The following is a 23,360-nucleotide window of genomic DNA, read 5'->3' as shown; positions in this document are numbered from 1 at the left end:
AAGGGGACACACTACACCCAATAAAATCTCTCTATCTGATATTTAAAGATCTCTAAGTATAGAGATCCCACAGCTCCAGGGAATCTATTCTATTGCCTCAATAGCCTTATCCCTAGAAAAGTTTTCTTAATATCTATTCTAATTTTTTCTTGTTGCATTACTTCATGTCCTATTTACCATGAACATGAAGAATGGATTATTCCTTTCTCCCTGGCAGCAGACTTTTTCATATTTTACATTAACAAGTACCTCCATTCCCCCAATCTTCTCAATGCTTATATTCACTTCAGAAAGAACAATTCTGTGTCCTCCTGTTTCTACCCCCTCCTCTAATTCTCACTACTTTTGCTGATATATTATGTCTTGGAAAAAGAAAAGAAAATGTCTGACAGTCACCAGGCATGGCCTTGGGGCCTCTGAAACCCATGGCTATAGTTTATTCACTAAACTAATTAGCAGCCCTGAGGAAAGTATTACTGGCTGCACTTATGAAGCAGCGCTTCTGCAAGTTCCTACCTTGCTGCTGGCCAGATGTCAGCAATTAAGCTGATTCTTTAGCCGATTTAGCTTCTGGTTAAAAGTATGAATAGTCAGGAGTACTAGAGGTGATACAATATGCTGGAGAAATAGCATAAAGATTAACAGCAAGGAACATGTGTTTTCATCCTAGTTCTGACAGTGAGTCATATGGCATGAGACAAGATTCAGCTTTTATCCTAATTTCTCCATCTCTAACCCTGGTGTGGTAACATTTGTCTGCCCTCTAGGCCTATTGTAAATAGAAGCAGACAGACAAAGATTTTTTTTTTCTGTGAAAAATTTAGATTTTCTTTTAAGAGCAATTTTTTCAAATGACACATAAGAAACAAACAAACCAAAATGAAAAACTGACAAAGAATGATTTTGAAAATTGCTTTTTCAGAGAGGCAAGGTAGATTTTTTATCATCTGTCTCTCCATTGCTTCTTCAGTCATATAGCATCCAGTCATAGACAGAAACCCTCAGCTAGCATCACTTGATGTGTGCTGAACACCTGTGCTGGCTCTGCTCTCTTGCTGCATGCTCATGCTTCTTGACATAACCCAAACAGCAGCTTTTTCAGCTCCATTTCAACAGGAAGCAACTGCTTGGTGCAAGGAAGCAAAGAAGCACTCTATCCAGCTGCCAAGGAGTCAGCCAGTAGTAACCATACCTGCTATAACAATTCAACAATCCTCAAATCAGCATTTTACGGCAAAATGAAAATGTTCAGGCTGCCCTAACAGTGAGGGATTATTCACTACTTGCTATAAAAATAAAACCCTAAGTATGCCATGAGAAACAATGGCATTAATGTCACCTTAAATGAAAGACAGATCTCTTGACCCTAGCACACAAAGAGCCAAGACTCATTCACTTATTCCTTCCTGTTCTCAGAGCAGCTCCACCCATCCACTGCTCCCACAGCTGCAAAAAGCCTGATCATCCTCATAGCTAGTTGCTGGAGACAGGGCTTAATCTACACAATGAAAGAACATAAACACAGCACATTCTTGAAATGGCAGAAAACAGAATAGAGTTCAATGAAATCATACTGATAAAGTTAGCAAAGAGGAAATAAATTTAGACCTAATATTGTTTGCAATATTTGTAAATTTAAAAATATAGATGGAGTATGATCTTCGCTGAACAATCTCAAGTGAATGAATACAACATGGAGCTGATATTGATTTCAGTTGAAATAAATATCAAGATTTATTGACCCAAGAGGTATATATTGACCAAAGTTAAGCTGGGTTCAATACGTATCTTATGGAACAATAAATCACCAAAAAAACAAATCAATATATGCACTGTAACCATCCTTCTAACAGCTTGGCTAAAATTTCATCTTCAGTGGATGTCACTCAAACTGCAAATAAAAGCCACAGTAAAGTTTAAATACTTCACTGTAGTATTCTAAAAATAGGAAACGATGCTGTAAAATCAATACTATGGAAATAGCATATGATTCTTTTTTAAAGTCATCCACTATAATTGCACAAACTTCCAGCAAATTATTAAAATTAACATTCTAAGACAGCAGGGAGCATATAATGTTACACTGCACTTGGTTTGCCAACAGCCTGAATAGATGCACTTTTTTCCATGGCCAAACTCACTGACCATGATTAAGGATATGCAAAACCTTTTTCAGTTCCAGAGGCTGGAACAACAGAATTTTGCATGTTACTATAGAATGAATTAAAACTGATCGGTCAGATTTGTAGCATACAATTGCATATCTTTTCTGGAGTCTGCAGTTTTCCAAGATTTGCCTAACTGCCAGTAAAAGTGAAGAATAGAAAAATGAAGAAAAAGCCTATTAAGGGAGGGTCACCATTGACTAATAGGGCAACCACATGGAGCAAAGGACAGAAGAACTGATGGCTACAGCAGAAAAGATTTAAGCAGTTTATTTATCTTAGAAGAGATAATGTGGAGAGAGTGTGGAATTCAGGGAAGGTTCAGACAGCAGAAAGTAACTAGGAACAAATTATGTTTGGAGGGCAGAAATGCATTTTAGTCACATGAATTTCTGAGAGTTGGAGAACTGTGTGAAAATGTTGGGATCCCAGAGCCATAGGGACCCACAGGCCCTATTAATCTTTCCTGTGACCCCAGAGATGACAGATTATCTGACTGGAAGGAAAAGTAAGAAGGCAGAAGACTCTGGAAAATCTTTGGTAGGTTCTTCTCCAGCATTTGCCACTCCTGGAGGAGTAAGGGTACTCTGAAGCCAGACAGTTTATCCCACTCATCTCCAACAGAGCAGAACAGCTCTGCGCTCGGCTGGGCAAAGGAAGGCCTGAAACTTGTGAAGCTCAGCAGGGCAAACCTCCCAGGAGGAAGCCTGGAGGTGCAGGGCTTTCTCACTGCTCCTTCTAATCCTTTTATTCTTTTCCTTGGGGCTATGTGACACTTCTTCCAAACCCACTCTGAGGCTGCAACAAACACAGAACTTGTCTCAGATGCTATGCCTCTGTGAATAGATTCTCAAATGTGAGGAAAAGACAAGGAGGAAGGAAGGAACAGAATACCAAGCACACCATCTTCTGCCTAACTGGAAAACAAAAGTGTGCCATTTATAGAAGCACTTGAAGTTACAACTTGATATTTATCTGATCAGCGATCATCTGACCTGATTTGAACTTCCTGTTTTAATATGGACTTACCATACATACTGGGGATACTGAACATGCCTAAATGGATCTACCCCTAGCAGCAGCTTCATGTCCGAGGTGGCAATCCCAGCTCACCACAAAACTTGGTTATCCTGTCATCTGTTAATAAAACAGTACCACCTCCCTATCTCCTCCCCAGCAGCAGAGTGAGATGTGTTAAACCTTACATCAAAACTGTCTCATTTTTGGATGCAGCAGAAGGAAGGCTCAAAGCTGCTCAGGGCTAGAGCAGATATCATCAGCCCACGGGCTGTTCCTGCCATGTGGGATTAATTGCAAAGGAAGAGTGAAAGCACAACTACTTTTTGCTCAAGCAAAGTTGCTTAAGAATTTACTGACAAAACTCTTTCTCAGTGAAAAATGAGGGGTTTGAAAAATTTATATTTACTGCAGAAAGTATCTGTATGGATTTTTCATAGGAAACCCATAAACCACAATCCCTTTGCTTGAAAAGAAGAAAGTATGTTTTTCCTTTTAGCTAACTATTTTCCAGTTTCCAGAACTCAAAATATTCTGGTTGGTCTGTAAGAAGCGAAAAATTTCCACTTAAGACTGTTTTCCTGATGTTTCTCTATGGCAGCCATGAACTCAAAATAATGCCTGCAGCCCAGGTGTGGAGGATCTCTCTGGAAGATCAGTGTGCAGAGCTGCCACACTTGGGTTTCAAATGGGAGCTCAACTGGTCCCAAAATTAATAATCAGCCAGAACAAAAAAGTTAGGAATGTTTTGTAGTGTTTTTTTTCCCCATATATGACTTCAGCTAGACTCTTGGCTCACTGCCATTCTAAACAAAAAATCCTTTAGAAATTTGAGTGAACTTTGAAAGATACATGAGTAAGACAGACTGCACTGCAACTGCACAAAAATAAAAGCACCAGATAGAGCAGCTAAATAATACCAAGTAAGAAGGAATGACTCTTTTTATAGTTTTTTCACAACATTCATGATCTATGTTTCTCAGTCCATTATCTACATCTTTTTAATAGAGGTTCCAAGGAACATATTTTTTATAAATTATAGCATCCTTTTAGGAAAACATTATGACAAAGCAAAACTCAAAATACCCTTCTCCAAAGTATGGTGAATCAAGTACTATACAATCTAGACCAGTAAACCCCATCATCTACTGGCAAAGAAAAATAACTTTGAGCATAACTTGTTTAGTTCTAAGAAAACATCATCAGCTTGGTATGCAGACATGCTCTTTTACTTACTTCTTGTTTTTAAAACATGACTTTAAAGCTAGGCACTTACATAACACAGGGAACAGTTAAAAACAGACTTATGTTGCCATGAAGTGAATCAGTGGAGTCTTACTCTTTACCTTAAATCGGCAAGCATTTGATTTTTTTCAATACATCTAACATATGCTGGAAGCTGTAGGATGTTCCTGGAAAATACGTAAAACCTTTTTATTAGGGTTTTTTTTTTCATTACTGGAAAAATACTGCAGGAAGTACTGGTGCCAGCCTGTAAAATATCCAGTTAACTTGATTTCTGCAGATGCAGTGTTTTGAGAGTAACAAACTTGTGTTGCAGAATGTGAACCTGAGTTGGCCACTGTAGTAAAATTTAGTACAGTGATTTTTTCCAAGTCCTAAGTGAATTTGGCATGCCCACTTCCTCAGCCAGTTGAAACAACAGTATGTCAGAGATGATTCATATGGTCTCCAGAGACATTGCCTTTTCTCTGAAGCCCATCTGACCTTAGCAAAGCCTGCAGACATGGTGTGTCTTGTCACTCTGTGAGGGTCAGTACTCAAGGCAAGGAGTGGCTGAGAGGTGCTTGTGAAACCAGATTAAAATAAAAGAGATTGAGGTGAAGAAAAATTACTACTTTGCAGTGCAGCCTGACAAGAAAACTGCATGAACCTCATTTTCAAGAAAGTTTCTTGAAGAAAGTTGAATTTGTGATGGAATTTTGAGCATGCCAAATAATTGTTTTTAATCTATGAAACTACTGATATTGGTTAAAGCATAGAGCAAAACTGATGTTCTCTGGTAACCCCAGGAACTTACTGAAGTCAGAAAGATACAAGTGGTGCTCTCTTTACTATGAGAAATAACTAGCCACAGTTTTTCTGCCTTGCAGTCCCTAAATTGACTTCCAAAAGAATATTAAATTGAGATCAGTTTTGGTCCTTACCTCTAAGGTGTCCAACAGCACTTAAACACACTCAGTGTATTTAACTGGTGTCCAAAGCTCCACTGTAAAGCTCCACAGTATGACTTTACATCAGAAAGATACAATCTCTTGTGCAAGAGACAAAGTTTCTTCAGTAGCCTGCCTTAACTATATAGAATTTCAGCAGGAACTAAGAACCTACAGAAATTCCCCCCAGCGTCTGCTGCAAGTGAAAAATGCACTTCTTCTATATTGTGTTCTCTAACATGCTCAGTATATACATTGCAAAAATATCAAAGCATTATGCAAGCAAAAAGCCTACCTTTCTGCATACAGCTTTCCTGTTAGAGTGAATAAGAGGAAGAACCAAATGGAGCAGATATTTGTTATGTCATACAATGCTCTACTGGAAATCACTGAGTGAATATATTGATGAAGCTGGTATAAGAAGTCATCAGGAACAACTGAACTGATTTGGTTTTCAGGACTAATTCAAATGTGTTTTTTTTATAGAAGGAAGAATCTAATGAAAGAATCTTTGTGAAAAACTAGCTGCATAACTGGAAAGGACTAGAATTTGGTTTGCAATCTTAATTCACATTGAGACTTTATAAGTTTTAGCTCAGTGGCAGAATGTTGGATCAATAGCTAACATTTAGTAATTAATGAATTAAGTAATTAACATCATTCTTACTGTGATAATGGCCCTCATGTTTGGGCCCTTCCATCAGTCTCCTGTTTTCAAGAACTGTAACTGTATATCCATGTTGTGCCAGGATGCGCTGACAGATCTGACGTTCGATTTTACTGTGGGCAGGAGGAGCATATAGAACTGCTCTTCTTGTATGGCTTCCAAAGTACTGAAGAATGGAGTCTTCGATCTAACAGCAAACACAACACAAAGACAACAGCTGTAAGATAAGACACCTCTCAGGATTATAAAATGTGGTTGTTATTTCTCACAAAAATAAGCTAGTAACTTACTGTGACAATCTGGGAAATATTTATGGTACATTTAAAAATTCTCTTTATATTAGGGATTTCTGACCACAAACCCCATTTTTTCTGCCCTCTCCATTTTTCCATCTTCATTTTAGACCAACATTTGAAGGTTTCATAGCTTAGGGTAACAATGGATGATTTTTAAACCATAGTCTCTCCTTCATGGAAAAATCTTGGGCTTAAAACCAGTCTGCCCAGATGAGCTGGTAACGGCACTTGCAGGTGAGTTTGACCATGGTCTGAGACTGATATGTGGGTGACCTGGCAGAGAGGGCTTGATGGATCTCATGCCAGCTGTTTCAAGGAACATATGTCCTACACAAGACAGTAAGCACAGGGGTCTGAGTTCTAATATGCAGCATGATTAAGGGAAAAAAGAAGAATACTGAGATAGAAGGATGCAGGGGAACCGTAAATAGTACTGCAGTTTGCTGTGCCTCTTGAAAATTATGTATATCCCTGTCTGCACCTTACTACCTTTCCACAAGCTATTAGTCCTACATGATCCAGTCCATGGCAGGACTGGCAGAGAGACATGTATATAGCAGCAAGGAGAAAGGTGTATGATGTCACCAAAGAATCCCAAGAAACTCTTGGGCTGTCTACCATCCAGTGTCTTTCCAACACAGGGCCTAGTGACAGCAGCTTTTAGAGAAAATCCTTCCTCCCTATCAATAACTGAGGATATGAGCTTCTTGTAAGGGAAAGGGAAGTGAGCCCTCCCACCCCCCCACACAGAGACAATCCTGCAGACTGGACCTATAGTGTGAGCGTGACATTTAGTTCTGAAAAGACTGAATCCTGGCATCATTCTCACCTTGCAGCTAATTCTTTGGAAAAGAGGGTATATCTGGTGTGAGTTACACAGGGCATAAAAATAGGATGTTCCATGTGGGAAACAAGTAATTAATATCTAAAATATTCTAGCTCTTCTTTTGCAATAAAAATGTCATTAGCAAACAAGATTTTCTCTTGGTGAAAATTATTTCTCTTTAGGACTGAAACACACTAGCATTAAGGGCTTTAATTCAGGATATGAAGTTAGTTCTTGGCAAGTGCATGAATTCCAACCCAGCAGTAGCCACCAATATCTACTTTAAAATTTTAAAGTTATCCCATGACTTCTAGTTTTAGAAAGCTTATCACTGGACATTGGAAGCGCTACACAAACAAGACACCACCATTCTTGCACAGAAGACCACACTGAAAAGAGAAATAGATGTTTTGAGATAAACAAATGCTATTCAAGGTGTGTCCAGTTGTTTATAGGTCTGGGAGCTAGTGATAAAGGCACTCTCTCAGCAGCACTCTCTTCCCCAAGTACAGGATGTAGTATTATGTTACACTTGGCTAAGGTATAAGTTTCTCTCTGGCAGTGAGGAGTATGCACTGTTTTAGAGCCCTGAATCTCTAGTGCCACTTCTGCTTTTATTCTAGAACACACATCCTCTATGAACAGGATTAGCATAACTGATAAGGAGACATTGAAATATATCTAGCTACAACACTGTCAGGGTCTTCCACATATATTTGCTAAACGTGTAACCCAAAGCTACTTTAGACATTGGCATATTCAGATACATGTTGATCACATGCTGGTAGGAAGAAGCATAAATAGTATATGATCAAGTCACAGGAATTATGTTATGTAACCTTGTCAGATGTCCTCCCCTGTCCTTGCAGTATTTTTAAAACATGTTAGTTCAGCCGTAAGCTCAACGCTAAAATGTCTTAAAACATCTCTTCCACACCACAGCATATTCTACTTATTCTTTCCCATTCTGCCTTTGCCCCTCCCTCTTCTCCGCTTACTCTTTTCTTTTTCCTGCCTCATGTAACTGCAGCAGCCACTGGCAGTCACTCCTCTCCCTCTCTGTTCCTAAAAACAGCCCTGGCCCTGCCCCCATGCTCCCTCTCTCTCCTACTGCTGTCTCATCCGGAGAAATGCTGCGTAACACCAGCAGCAGTGTGGCCAGATATTTTCTCTTCTCCATTTCACTTGCATCATGGAAGAAACTCAGCAAAGAGAGACACCTCTAGCTTTATTTTGCAAGCAGATCCAATTTTCTGTCCCATGTGTTGTGCTGGCAAACACCACAGGGTGAATTAAGGACAGGCAAGGCAAATATAGGGGCTGGAGCCCAAGACACGTTCAGTATCTGGTTTTTCATTAGGAATTATCCTTTGCTCCTTTCAGGTCCCTCACAGTGCAATGGAGGGTGCTTGCTCTGAGGAGTGAGGGTCCTGCCTTAAACATTGCTGCACTTTGTGTGCACCCCTCTTCACTAATGGACATTTTAGTTATCATGCTTTTTTTGTGCTTAACGTTAGGAATCACTCTAAAAAAGGCTGGTACCAAAATGCGACTTTCTTCGTAACAGCAAAGTCTCCTGCAGCATCACTCCTTAAGCATTTTATTTAAAACAAATTTTACTAGCTTCTATTTCAAGCACCCAGCAACAATTTTATTTTCTCCTCCAAGAGATATTCCAAGAACAGCTCATAGAGTTTACCTCATCCTGGCCCTGCCTCGCAGCCCACACCTATCTCACTAGGCCACAGCTGGACATAAGAGCTCTCTTCACAGCGTCAATGGCCTCTCTCGTCCCTGGAAATATGGTCTTTTTTTCTTAATTAACAGCTTCGAATCCTCCCTTAGTCCTCCTCCACTCTCCAGTGAGAAAGCCCACCTTCTTTCTTCGAGCAGGCGATCCCGCTCTCCTCGGGGCCCCGTGCTGCCTCCTGGCCTGCCGGTCCCTCGCGCGCCTTCCCCACACCCGTCCCTGCCGCCTCGGCCTTGGCCCGGGGGCAGTGGCCGGTGGCCTGGCGCCCACTGTCTGGGCTGGGCCAGGCCGGGCCGGGGCTGCCTGCCGGCCAGTAGTAATGCCAGAGACAGGCAGGAAATGGCACAGAGAGGGTTAGCCAGAGAGGGCTATAGCTCTCGGGCAAATATTCATTAAAAAATAATCATTGGTAACTGGTTATCACCCATTAGTGACATTGATACTAGTAAAAAAGAGAAAGTTCAAGTAATGGCAATGATGTAAGTCACCTCCACAAAACAGGAAAGGCAAACAGCGCTGAGCTGCTCCCCAGCCCTGCGCAGGGGCCTGCCTCCAGCAGCCCGCCTCTGACGCACGCGCGAAGGGCTTACGGCCGCCCTCGCACACGGAGCACGCCATAATCTACTCCAGATGCCTGGAGAGCTGTCTTTAGAACACGCAGCTCAGGGACGCGTGACAGAAATTTTTAGGTTGCTGGTGTCCAAAACCTCCCTGTGCAGAGCTAGAAGACTCAAGCAGGCCTAGCCTGGGACACACTGCAGTGTGCACCCACCCTCACTCCTGTCGCCCAAATGTTAAACGAGCGTCACTTTTATCCACTAGCCTTCCAAAAAAGCAATTAGAGACAACGGGATCTTTGGGGCACAGAGACAATTCAGGCTCCTAAATTTAACAGCTTGACCTGGTGTTTAATCTGACACTATTCAAAAATACAGTGTAGCTCAACACCATCTATGGTGCTTGGTTGAGACCCATGTATAGTGTTGCCAGATTTATTTCCTTTGCCCTTTCCTTTCAGAGCTATTTGCAATCCAGGTTACAAGATGTAACATGTTCTTTCTGTTTTCTTGCCAAGCCAGGGCAATTTAGGGTGGGGGCTTTTTTTGTTTGCTTGTTTGGGTTTTTTAAAACCATCCTTTAGCTACAGAGTATTAAAAGATTCTGGACAACTTCATGTTTGTAGCAAATGATTCCATAATTTTTTCCAAACCTCTATAGAAAACACCTTACATCATTAACCATGCTGATCTAGTTACTAGTAGAAGTATTTCAGAATTTCCAATATTATAGCAATAACAGTCATATTTCTATAAAAGTCTGCTGTTTTTCATAAAACCTTTTCTCAACCATAAAAATGCAGTCTGGGCAGGGAGTTGGTATAGAAGAAGCAGAGTACAATAGATGAAAATAATCTGCTTGTATATCTTGTCATTTTATGATTCACACTTTTTTGGTATTCATGTAACTTCAATGTGCAGCAGGCTTAGACTAGAAAAATGGATCCATAACATTTGGAATATTTGTGAATAAGTGTTAATGAACAAATGTTTTTATGACAAAATCAATTTTTTTCCTCTTTCCTAATTTGAAATTTCAGGTTATTTGTTAGCAGGTCAGTTTATTACAGATTCACTACACCTACATGAAAGAGATTGATAAAGAACATCTGTGGCCCAAGTCTTATCTAGAGAATAGTGTGGCCGCCTCCACTGAAATTAATGAGGCTTTACAGCAAAGCTGAGATTTCCCATATAATTTAGGACGAGGCCTATGTCACCTTTGACATGATATACCTGCTCTTACAGCTTGAAACCATTGCACTTAGTAGAGTCACTGACCTCATTTTAGTGCAATAGGCTGTTACACAGATGATCCACGGCCTTAACAACCAGTCTAAAGAAACTGTGATGGACTCTCAAGTAAATAAAAAAGCATAAAAATTAATTTTGTAATTTTGTTTTCAGCTTATATAATAACCTGAAAAATACAAAAGAAAATAAAGTGCCCTTTTAAATGAGCTCCATAAAATCTATTATGAATTTAAAAAGATCCAGCAAATGAAATATTCCTGTGAGGCCTTAATAAACCAAATAAACAGTGTGGTTTATATAATATGAAAGCTCAAGAATTACATAACTATCCTTGTCTGACTGAAAATAGACATTTAATATCTGAATTGTACTTGTTAGTTCTGTCTGCCTGCAAATTCCAGGCAGCTGTGAAGTTCTCTGCTAAGGAGAAAATGTTTTGAAATTTTCCTTTAAATCAGTTTATCCAATTCTAGGTTATGAGTGTATAAAGATACAATAGATTATACTAGTTTCTGAAGCCTTCCTTTATCTTACAAAATTTCTGGATTGTTCCAATTTAAATTCTAAAATTGGGTCAGTAATTAAATCTTACAATATATAATTACTGTTGTTGCTTTGGACAAGAAGAAAATAGCAAAGATATTTCAAGTTGAGGGGAGAAAAACAGTTTCTTGGCATTTTTTCAGATTCCAAGAAGACTGCATAATTCCATAAATATTGATGCATTGTCTCTGCCTGGCAAGGAAGCAAATATACAGTTTGAACCATTGCCATAGAATTTCATTGACCATCACTTCAACTTTGGAAACAAAATTCTTCTTCCTGAAATAATGGCCCAACTTAAGTCTGGCTGAGCTTCTCTCAGGGCAGAACTCAAAAGCTGTGAATCATCTTTTCAGCTACCCAGTTCTTGTTGCATTAGTCCCTGTATAGTTTACAGGCAGCCTCTCTTTTACATCAAGCTACCCAAGACTGATGGAGTCTTGTCCAATAGCTTCAAATAACTTGACTGTACCTACACTTTTACCCCACCACTTTCTACAGGTGCTTGCTGCAAGAGAGAGAGAGATACAAGTGTTACTATGCCAACTGAAAGCCCTTTGCATGACAGGGGAGTGCAACAGAAATACTGTGAAAGAGAACCAGCCTTACACAGACAACACTGTCATTATTACCAATATTCACAGGCAGAAAACTGCCTAAATTCCATCCCATTTAGCTGGAAAAAAGCCAGCAAAGGAAGTGTGGATCTATCTTCACTTTTAAATACTACCTAGCACAACAACACTACAATCCATAAGTGGGACTCCCAGACACTACTGCACTAAAATTAACTATCATTAATAAGAAGAATGATAACAAAAAACTTTGGATGTGGTTATAATAACTCAAGTGGTTCATTTACAGGACTGTAAAGACCTTTATTAATTCCAAATGTGACTTTTAAATTCTTTTCAATGTTTGCATAAAAGCTCATAGAAATAGTTGTTCTTACTACTGTTGTATTTGAAATGCATATATCTCCTGTACTGAGAAGTAACAGAGAAGTTAATTTCCTGTTTCACTTTCTAAGGATGTTTAAATTTGTTGGCTTTACATATTGCTAGATTTCCTAATCAGAAAGGATTGGGCTGCAGAATGAAATGGCTGGAATATTATTCTACTTCCAATTGTTTGCTGAAAAAATACAGAACAAGCAACTAAATTATTGGCATCTACTTTGATAGCTCATTTCTGATGACTTCATAAGTCCAAGAGCAAAAGTAGAGTTATTTGCACAGTCACAACCAGCACACTGAGCTGGAAGTAGAGAACTATTTTTCAAAATGCCTTTGCTTTATGACTGCATGTAGGAATCCACTGCCTTGTATTTGGAACAGACTATGAGCCAAACCCTACCATCTTATCAAAATACCTTTCAAGGAAAGGACTCCAATGAAGTAAATGAGTGAGACTTGATCTGCATTTCCCTTCCTCTACATGTTGCTGATGTATCCTTCTCAAAGTTCCCTTCCTGTAAAGAGTCTCCACCACACCCCTCTTTCCTGAGTTGTATCACAATAGCTTTGCTCTTTATCACCAAAATATCTCTAACTATCTGTGCAGTAAAAATAGCTGTTTCCTCAGTAACTTTTGCATTTTATATTGAAAAGAAAAAAGAAAATGTCCTGCTTTTGCAGGGTGCATCCCTTGTCTTGTGAATGTAGTATCTATCATTCCAATGAAACCAGTTGTTCATACCATACTGTCAGTTGCATTTGATTAACTCAGGTTTCCTAGTAGCTAGGTTTTCCACTTTCTTTGTTCTTTTGTGAATAGAAAAGAGTTCTCATCCATGTAGTGTATTTTATAACATAAATGTCCATTTTAAGATTAAATTTACTTCAAAAATGTATGAAACCATATAATGGATAATGTGATCTTTTCCATTCAGCACTGTCACCACACTCCATTTCTGCATAATAGCAAAAATTATACCTTCTCATTCTATCCTCCAGCTTCATTTCTCCTTTTTCTTACATTTACATTTCAACAGTTCCCACTAGCTTTGTCTTCTTTTCTTTCCACTTTCATTCCATCTCCCTTTCTCTTCCACCAATGCAAATCCAGCCCCTACATGCACAATCTCTTCTGAGACCTTGAGGATACTATTACTTTACAGGCATAGTTCCCTACTCTGCCTCCCACATCTCACGTCAGCCAGTGCCTCTTCTTTTCCCATGCCTTGTTCTGACTACAGCAAGTATATTACATCCAAAAAAAGCAACAGAAAAAAACCAGACATACATCTTTAGAGTCTGCAGCTCATCAGATTAGTTTTAAATGTCTGCATTAAGTTTTGACGAATTTTGCACTAGGGCAGTAATTTCCATTGAGTGTGAAGTACGGATGTCTGCCTCTGATAAGGTAGAGTGGACCTCTCAAGAGAGAATAATTCCACCCTGGATGTCCAAAGTTCTGCTAACAATTCCTTAACTCTTTGGTAATTGATTCTCAAGTATAGTTGCCTGGGCCTGTAACCTTTACAAGATGTTCAACTGGAACTTCCTCTAGATCTTGGTTATGACTGAAACATGTCTCTCCTTTTTTTTTTCTACATAGTCTCTCAGAGATATGGCCACATCCAAGCTGTCATTATTTTGCATCTTTCATACTGTCCATTCCCAGTAAATGACATCCTATCCTATTTGTTCAGAATGCAGTCATAAAGATAAGTTTCTCATTCTTCCTGTTCAGCCACCTTATATGCTCATTACAGGTCTTCCTGGGGATATATCTATCACACCAAACGTAAGCAGCAGGTTGAAGGCCTTGAAAGTGAAGACAGCTTATTGTCACCCTACCTATTATCTTTCATCTATAGGATGGCAGCATCACCCACTTATTAAATTCTCAAATAATCAGCTGCATGTCTTGTTTTCTTTATCCCAGGTGGTCCTAGATGGCTAGGGGATGTGAAGGGAGACTCTTGTAAGTGTGTGTCCATGAAATGATCTCCTTCAAGGCCAACCTTAAAATTCTCCTCTCCTGTATGTTGGTCATGGTTAGAGAGCTAGTATGCTAAAACACTGCCTAACACATAAGCAATACTATCTCACTGCATCCTTACAACTGCAAAGGTATTACATCTAACTGGACAAAATACAGTGCAGTGTAGAGGTACCCAAGCTGTCTCTGGCTGAGTTAATTCAGAGTGGAAACACAGCAGTTACCAGCTAATTAGCTCTTCTCCAAAGTGGCTGAGAAACAGAGCTAAATTATTTAGGAGGAGTGCAATGGTTTTATATCTCTCGGGTACCAGAGGTATTTCTGACACAGTACTGTGCCAGGCAAGCCTACACCCAAGGCTTGTACAGGCTTTTTTTGTTGATACCTGTTTCAGTTTAGATGCTACAGCACCAACTCTCCTCTTTATATTCACAAATTTTTTCATACAGGAGGAAAGTCTGTCTGGCAGAATCTGAAGACTGGATGCAGCTGGATGTGATGTCTTCCTGTCAGGCTTTTATTGCCTCGTCTCTTAAAAGGGGTGAGGAGGAGGGGATGCAATACAAAGGCTGCAGTACAAAAGGAAAACGGTCCAGAATGGGAGATGAAGGGATATGGGTGATCTGAGGTCCTTGCTCTGCTACATGTACTTCACATTAGCTTGTTAGCTACATGACAAAGGGTCATGTAGTATAGACATTGGTTCTCCATCCCACTGGAGTTTTGTGAGGATAGAGTCATTAAAGATCTTAAGTTCATCATTACAGTACTATTGAGGTCATCCACCTTGATCCTACATAGATAACATTTCCTTATTTTGGAAGTGTTGAGGAAAATTCATCAATTACATTTTCTAAAACATCCTATAAACTTTAGCCTTCAGGGTGCCATACTGTATGCTCAACTTTGAAAATCAGGCAGATGATAAACAGAAAAATAAAAGCTAGCTGGAGGTACCCATTTTTAACTCTTATGTTTCAATGTTTCTTTGAAAATAAAAACCATAAAAATTTGGTAAGTACTATTGGGCAAGGAGTTAAAAGTGGATTTCTGAAGCTGGACTCCTAAACCTAGTTGGAAATTCTGAAATAAGAATTCTACTTTCCAGGCTACAGATATTAACATTTAATTTTATACTAGAAAACGTTGACCTCTGCATGTGAAAATGAGTCTAAAGAATCAGGTATCCAGCAGCTTTAAAAACCAAGAGTGTGTGATACCCAAGAGGGAAGTACCATGAGCTCTGTCAGGTTTTTCAGGCTGTCTATTAAATCAGCAATTTTGTGATTTAAAATCCAAAAATCCAAAAAAAACCCCAACTTGCTCTATGTGCCTGATAGTAATGGCTCCATCCCAGGGCATTTTGCATGTAGTTAAAGACACATTTACAGATCAAATTGGCAATTTCCAGCCCCATGCTCTTTCCATGTTTTTGGAAGAGAAAGTTCTAGATAATGATGAGATGTATTTCAGACTCAGAGATAAAGTAGCAAAGCTGCACTTTCCTTCAAATCTCCCTTTCCTCTTCCCCCAATGGCTCATAATACAGACTATCTCTTTTTTTTTCTTTTTTTTTTTTTGCATCATCTGTGCTATGCATACCCTGAATGCATAAATTATCAGATGTTGGAAGGAGATTTTTCACATGCGATAACAATCATAACCAAATTCTAACACCAGGCTCAACACAATACTGATTGTTTTCTATGAAGGAAGCAAGAATCAAGCCTGCTCCTACCCACTCAGAAGAGATTTCTACAGCCTTACAAAAGGCACCATATGACTCAAATCCCAGAAGCACCAGATATCTAAAGAATGATACTTCCAGCAAAGTCTTTTTTTCCTTAAACCTTATTCATGAACTTTGATTTTGTGAAACACATTGCAGTGTTTGCTTTAAGTCATTATTTAACTGCACATCAGATTCTTTTTAATAAATTTGCTTGCTTGACTATTTACAGAGTAAGAATACATGTGGCTAGTTTGTTAAAAATATGAACATTTGAACTATATTTTACAGTATTTGTCCAGATTTACGCATGAAGATTTAAACCAGCAGCTTTAATGAAAACTGGTTTTCAAACTGGCTAGTGTGGGTGGGCATGTGATTGTAAAATAAAAGAGTGTAAAGTTTCAACTATGACATCTGTCTTAGATGTTACGGAGCACCCAATAAAATAAACAAGATAACAATTCAGCTGAATTCACCCACTGAATAAGCAGTGGGTGAAAAAACATATGCAGTTCAAGAACAGACTCTCAAAGCAAATGGTAGAGCTTTTTGGAGATGTTTGTCATTTCTATTCCCTGAGATTATTATTTGGCCCATACAACCAACAGAGTATTCTCTGGAAACTGAGAGAGCAACTTGGAGCAACATCCCAACATGTGCAAGACATTTTGTTCATAAGCTCTAGAGGAAACTTTCAAAGACAAATAGTGAGCCAGCTATGGGTGGTCTTCAGAACTTGAACAGGAATGTGTTAGAGTAGCGCAGGATTGGATAACATACCTATCAGGCTTAACATATGCATTTAAATTTGTACTATAGGTTCAGTAAGTGTATAGTCACATCCATCCATCCATGCTGGAAGGCAGCAAGTGCAGCATATTGTAAGAACCTAAGCTTCCCGTTCATTTCAAACAGCCAGCGCACCAAGTTTAATGTCAATCTGCATTCTTCTCAGACAAATTGGGAAAGTAGAAATTACAGATATTTTCAGCCAAACAACACGCTAGCCAAACTTTACCATTATTCCACCAATTTACACAGTTTAAGCAGCTAAATGTAGAATATGAAATGTTCTTTGACGTTACAACAGCAATGAGGAAAAAGGAATGGACTGTGTCATAAGTCATAAAACAATGAAACTCACACTGTCAGATGTGCTTATTTCCCTTTAATTTGTAATTCTTCATGTTATATAGTTGAACAAACCCAAATCTGAACACCTAGTATACTAAAGGGTCATTAAAATATAAAATTATGACAAATGCAATATGGAGTAGATTTCTGGAAGTCATAAGAAAAATCTCTCTGACCTTCACAACAAAAAAAAATCCATTTTTTAAGACTTAAGGTTAAAGAGTTCAGACCAAAGTCATTTTGCATATCTGTTTTTAATTTTTGCAAAAGATGCACTTTACAACTGCCCTCCCAAAATCAATATTGCTGACCTTTCAGACTGTGAGCCCTGTCTAATCAAGCAAGAAGCCTTCTAAATTATTATTTTTAGAAATCTGAACTGCTTTATGTGAATGCTGTACATGATGAGTGATGTCACAGATTAATGTTTATAGTCCTGATACAGCTGTACATCAAATACCAGCGTAATGATAATTTTACAATAAGATCTCTGTTGCACTATTAGCAACGCTCTTCGGGATTGAAGAAAACCTGAAGCATTTGTGCTGGTACTGAGCACAGATTCCAGAGTAAAAATAACTACCTCAGTCTGGAACATTTAACAAACCACATTTTCCAGCTAAAACAACAGTGTATGTATCTGTTAGGTTTTAACACCCATTTTAGGAACCCTATACGAAATAAACATGAGCTCAGGTAACCTAAGGACAAAGTAAAATTTGTGGGCCAAGGAATTTCAAAGCAAACAGTGTGATTTGAAAATGTGAAAAGCTTTTTTTCTCCCCCCAAATGCAGTTAATTTCAGCTTTTCAGGAGAATCCCAGTAAAGTTCAAAACTGACCAACAGATAACTTTAAAACAACTGCAGTCTCAGTGCTAATTAACAGCCTCAGTCACTTTCATGAAACCCCACTGGCTCTTGATTTACGGGTCTGTACTATAATGTCTCTGACCCGATTCCTAAAGCCAAAATAAAATACGGTCTGTGCAGCAAACTGAAAGCTCCCTGGAGTCACACAGTAATGCAATGTTTAAGTCAAAGCTTTTAGGATTCATTTGTTAATAATACCATGCTGAGGAGCTAGTAATGGAGATGTGCTTGCACATATGCCATTGTCATTAGATCACTCATTTGTTTGTATACAGATCTCAGATCTTAGAGCTTAGGTTAATTTTAGTTGGACTTATATGATCCTGCCAGACTCGCTATCCCCAGCCATGCTAATTGCTCAGCACTCTGCTCCAGCTGACTTACCTTTTTCACTGTCTGCGAATTACTGACAGGGAGGAAGCAGTGAGTGTTGCTTCTGGAGACCTCCTTATATCTTCCTTGCTGTGTTTTAGTCTGTTTGTTTGGTGAAATCCCATTAACAACTGCTGAAAGGAAGCTGCTGGTCATGAGAGGAGTCAGGGTCTGGCAAAAGAGACAGATGGCCACCACTAAAGCCAGAAGGAAGGGCCGAGGGCGACAGAGTCTGCGGCACCTGGGGACTTGCCAACAAACCATGGCTTCACCGCCGTCCTCACTTCATCCTTTGCCACATTGCAGATGCAGTCAAAGCAGCCACTTTTTGCAGGATAAAAAAGGCAAAGGCATGTATTTTCCAAAACTAGTTAGGTTTCCCCATTTCTACTTCTGAATTATTTCATGGTGCCTGGCTAGAAGTCACAGCTTCCAACGGAGCAGAAGTCTGTAAAGAACCCTCCCATGAGGGATACAGGAACAACCTGTGAAAAAACAAGTGAATGGCAGTAAACAGCACAGTGTCACGGCGGGTTGTAAAAAGCCATACTGGACTCTTCTATGCCACTTTCTTTGTAGAACAGACCTGCAGGCAAACAGGTGAGGAGCAGAAATCTTCACCCTCAACTTTGCAGAAGGAATTGTTTAGCCAGACAATAGTATCCAAGAAAGCAAGAAGTTAAAGCTTAACATGTCCTGTCCACAGCTGAAAAGAGCAAGAGAATGTACCAACTTTGTGAACAATCGTTTGCTGTTTTTTCTTTCTTGCATTCTCAATTCCCACTTTGTTTTTACAGTTTCTTTCATTCCAGTCCTTTTAAATTGCCTCTTTCCTGTCAGCATGCACAGCTCTCTCTCTTTAAATGATCATTTATCTGAAAACTGACAGACTATGAAGATTTCCCTTTGCATTTGTTTTGTCCGGATTGCAAGTTCAAAGTTATGTTTACTTACTCAGTTCTTATCCTGTTAGAAGTTTTCCATTCTCCTCTAATGGGCTGCTGATTAAAACCACTTGGAACAACCCTGGCTCATGATCCCAGCTCGTCTCACACACTCAGAAAGCAGGCACACGCACATACACACACCATCTGAAGCCAGTTGGACCACAGATTTCATATAAATATAGGCTGGGCTGCTCAGAGGGTGGGGCTAAGTTAGCTCTGCTCTGAGCAGGCACGGCATTTGGAGACACAACTTTAGGTCCGGATCAGGAACAAGAGGTGTCCTTGTGCACACTGCATGCCTCGAAGCCACCATTACTGCAGTTTTTAGAAATCTGCTGTTACAGTAATGAATCTAATTGAAACAATAATAATATCCTGCAGACAGTAGAAATCTGAGCACTACCTGCAATATTTTAATCCAAATTAACAAAAATGTTGTAAAAGGAAGCAGGTTTACTTGGATGTAAGTATCTCTGACAAAGCAGTTGTCAGTACTTTTCCATAGTATATATAATATTTCATAGCAGTGTATAAATAAAACTTCTTACTAATGTTAAAGAGAGAAAGAAAGGAAGGCAAACACAAATACTCCAATGAAAGCACTTGGTTTCTAAGTCACAGAAGATCTTAGTTACTACTTCCCCCTGCTGACACAGGACAGGGGCGAGACAGATGGGAACAGTTGAGAGACTCAGTGTTATCTTTATAGACCTAAACTTCTCATATAATACAGTTCCTCTTGCTAAAAATATCTGTATTCAATTCATCAATTTTATCTTATATTCTTAGCTATTTTTGAAAAGAAAGAGTTCTTCCAGCACTGCCTTATATGTGAGAAAAAAGTGTTGGTCAGTTATGATAACCCTGGGCAAATCTACACAATATGACAGTGGCAGCAGCACTAGCAAGTTAGATGCCTATATATAGCAGTGAGGACAACAGCATATATTTGTTTGATGTGTTGGTGTTTATTCATCTTTCAAATTCTTTTTTTTTTTCTGAGCTAAAGCCATCAATTTGTACATATAGCAAAAGGCAGTATAAGTGATCCAACAACTCAGGCAGAACTTCAGTTGTCACATTACACTGCATTTTAGTTCTATCTCTGCTGCTGATGTCTAAATCACTCCTCTCTGTCTGGAGTTGTCTGAATTTGACTCTTAGGCCATCCTGAGCAGGAAGGGAGTACAAAACTTGCCTCTGCCTTCCAGTGATGGATGCTTTCCATCCACACAGAAACTGCCATCTGTGTCTCCAGAGACATGCTGCTCATGCAGCAGCTCCTTCCCAGTACCAGCTCACATCCTCAGGCCCTGCTCCAGCCAGCCTGTGCTGCAAAGCAGTTGGCAAGCCACCAAATCTGGCTAGCGGACCATGGAAAACCATGGGTTTCCTGCAGTTGACTTCAGGGTAGATTATGCCATACAATGAAGAGTGGTACCCAGAGGGCTGATACATCAAAGGAGCAGTGCAGAGACACAGCAGCCAGCCTGGGAGTCACAGTCACCCCATCAGCAGAGGAGAAGAGCACAGGAGAGCTGTTTTATTGTTTTAAGAGATTGTCCTGTGATTTTTGTCATGCTTTGATTTCTGGGCCCATAACCACTGGCATTTGCAGGGTTGTCAACTTCTCCCAAATTTTTAGTGAGGGGATTTTAGTCAGAGTTTTCAATGCTGTTGCTGGAGGACTTGATCAAACCACTTTATAAAGATTTGGATTAAGGGTTGCCTCATGATGTGGAGATCATAGGCCCTTCCTAAAGCCCCACATTAGAGCAAAGTAATTCTGTATCTCCTCCACCCCACTCCCTTAGTTACCTTCAGCCCAGCAAGTAACTATGCACTCCCTCCTGCTCTACATCATTTTCCCCTCCAGTTCGTAAGTGGGAGCTTTAACTTTACATTTTCCCCATATGTGTCAGAGCCACTTCATCCTGCCTGCAGCCCCAAGTTCCCTCACAGGCCCAGAGTTTTCATGACAAGATGATGGCTTTTACTCACTTACTGCCCCAAGGGTGATACTCCAAAACTAAAGAGGGAAGGGAGATCAGCAGAAGTCAAACTGATCACTCTACCTCCTGGATACTCCTGGGGGGTCAGCCTTCTGTTTGTCTACTTTTCCCAGATGTTTCAAGGAGTGAGCTAGCTTTTTCTGCCTTTATGTTTTGTGGTTCATTTTCCTGACAATAGCATGTAACGCACATTTCTTAAGTTGTAAATAGGTTTCTCAATCACAGCTAGAGTGCAATGAACATGACTCCTGTCATCTTTTTAACCAGGTTTCAACATATCTCTGGGTTTAAATGTCTACTAGCTTACTTGGTCACATTCTGACACTCCAGAAATTAAGGTAAGGCTATTTCAAATGAGGACTAATTCACCTGACGTTAACTACTCAGTTAGGAAAAGGATATGAGTGGATAGAGTCAGGCCTCCTCAGTCCCATACTCATGAGAAAGTACTTCAGTACATAATATTCAAAAAACTTTAGAAGACAAGTACCTGGAAATAGCTGGTGGCTATTTTCTATGTAAACTCACAGGTATATGTACATATTCCAAAATTCTTAGCAGAAAGCTACAACTCTGCTCTGATATATGGAACAAATTTGAGATTGATTTTCTGTTTGGGATTCCTGGACTTCTTCCCTCCTGTGACTGCTCCCACTGCACGGATTCAGGGCTCTCTGGCCTGCTTACCTCGCCCTGTTCCTTCTGCTTCTGCTAACTCAGGATTTCATGCCTGGATGCTGCCTACAGCAGCTAGCTCCTGTCCTGCTCTGCATAGAGCGAGGGAGCTCAGGTCCTGCAGGAATCACTTCTATCAAAAACAACCAGCCATGACTGTCAACGAGTGATCTCTGATGCCTGCAGCCAGAATCCCAGCTACATCTGCATCATCTGGAATAGACTGTAAAGGTTCAAAGATACTGTGACACTGACAAAAGGACAGGAAAATCACGAGACTTGCTAAAAATTGCAAGAGACTGGGATTTGAAAGGATTTAGCCAATATGCCACGCAGGCATGTAATGTGCATCATTCACCATCACTGGGGTTTTAAGCAACTCAGCTTATATTCTCACAGTTTCTGTTTTACACAAGTCTCTGTGTTTGGTCAGTGTGAAAGCTAGAGACCACTAAAGAGTGATTTGGATGGCCTAAGTAGTGACCTGGACAGATAATTGCCAGGAGCTAAACAAAAGGAAAATACTAGGCACAGAAAGTTAGCAGGAATTTATGGCTAGCTGAATATATCCATTATGTGCAAGCTTAACTTCACTCGGAGATCTAACATGAATCATTCTGCAACTCTGAATAAAGTTAAGTCTATGCATAAGTGCATGTAAGATCAGGACTTGGTATAATAAGAACCATTTTGCATCAATAATTTCACTATACAGAGGCTGCCAAGGAGAAAATATGTCTAAAAACCTATTGAGAATTGTTCTTTTCTAGAGCAAGATTCAAATTTCAAAGTGTAGAATCCTAACAACCATTTCAGTGATAAACGGGCTCACATGCAAAATAAGCTCAAACAGATCATTTCTAAATGAACTGGTCATCAAGTCCTTGCAATCATGTTTATCATGTTGATAGTACAGACCTATATGCAATTTTCATTGTCTGTGGTCAACTCTTTCTTTTTTATTTTCCAGCTTGCCAAAAACTATGCCAAGGGCCATAAATTCCCACTGACTTCAAATACATGATACACAGTCTATGAACAATAGGCATTAATAGCACTGTAAATATTCAAGTAAAACATCTAGTAAACTGTGATGGAGAAAGCCTGTCAAGCCACACCCTCTCTGATTTTTCATTTCACCCTGAATTCAATCCAGATTACAATTAAATTTGCATGTGTCTTTAATCCTGTGTGTGGTCCCATTATGAGCAGTGAATGGGGAAGACTAGCACAGAGTAACAGAGTGAAGAAAATAGGAGTAACACATTTCATTACCCTTCTGCACATTGGAAGATTCAATACAACTACTGAAATTTAAATTAATCCCAGGATGGAAAAACCCAGACTTTATCCCCCTTTCCCATGCATAGAGTCCTGTAGGCCTTAATGACTTTGCAATTTTGTTTTAAAAACACTCCAGAG

General features: G+C 39.6%; 1 protein-coding gene across 1 annotated transcript in view; it reads right to left on the bottom strand.

Moving 5' to 3' along the window:
* Positions 1 to 18,795, bottom strand: part of CPED1 (cadherin like and PC-esterase domain containing 1) — a 156,702-nt gene extending 137,907 nt beyond the window's left edge. Inside the window, exons 1-2 of the mRNA XM_013956493.2 lie at positions 18,317 to 18,795; positions 6,024 to 6,210 (exon numbers count right to left, since the gene is read on the bottom strand). Of these exons, the coding sequence (XP_013811947.2) occupies positions 6,024 to 6,210; positions 18,317 to 18,568 (439 nt within the window). The 5' untranslated portion in view covers positions 18,569 to 18,795. The remainder of the gene's footprint in view (positions 1 to 6,023; positions 6,211 to 18,316) is intronic.
* Between the last annotated feature and the right edge of the window lie 4,565 nt (positions 18,796 to 23,360).

Source organism: Apteryx mantelli, chromosome 1, assembly GCF_036417845.1.
Source record: "Apteryx mantelli isolate bAptMan1 chromosome 1, bAptMan1.hap1, whole genome shotgun sequence".
Taxonomy (NCBI): domain Eukaryota; kingdom Metazoa; phylum Chordata; class Aves; order Apterygiformes; family Apterygidae; genus Apteryx; species Apteryx mantelli.
This window is presented reverse-complemented; position numbering and strand designations above follow the sequence as displayed.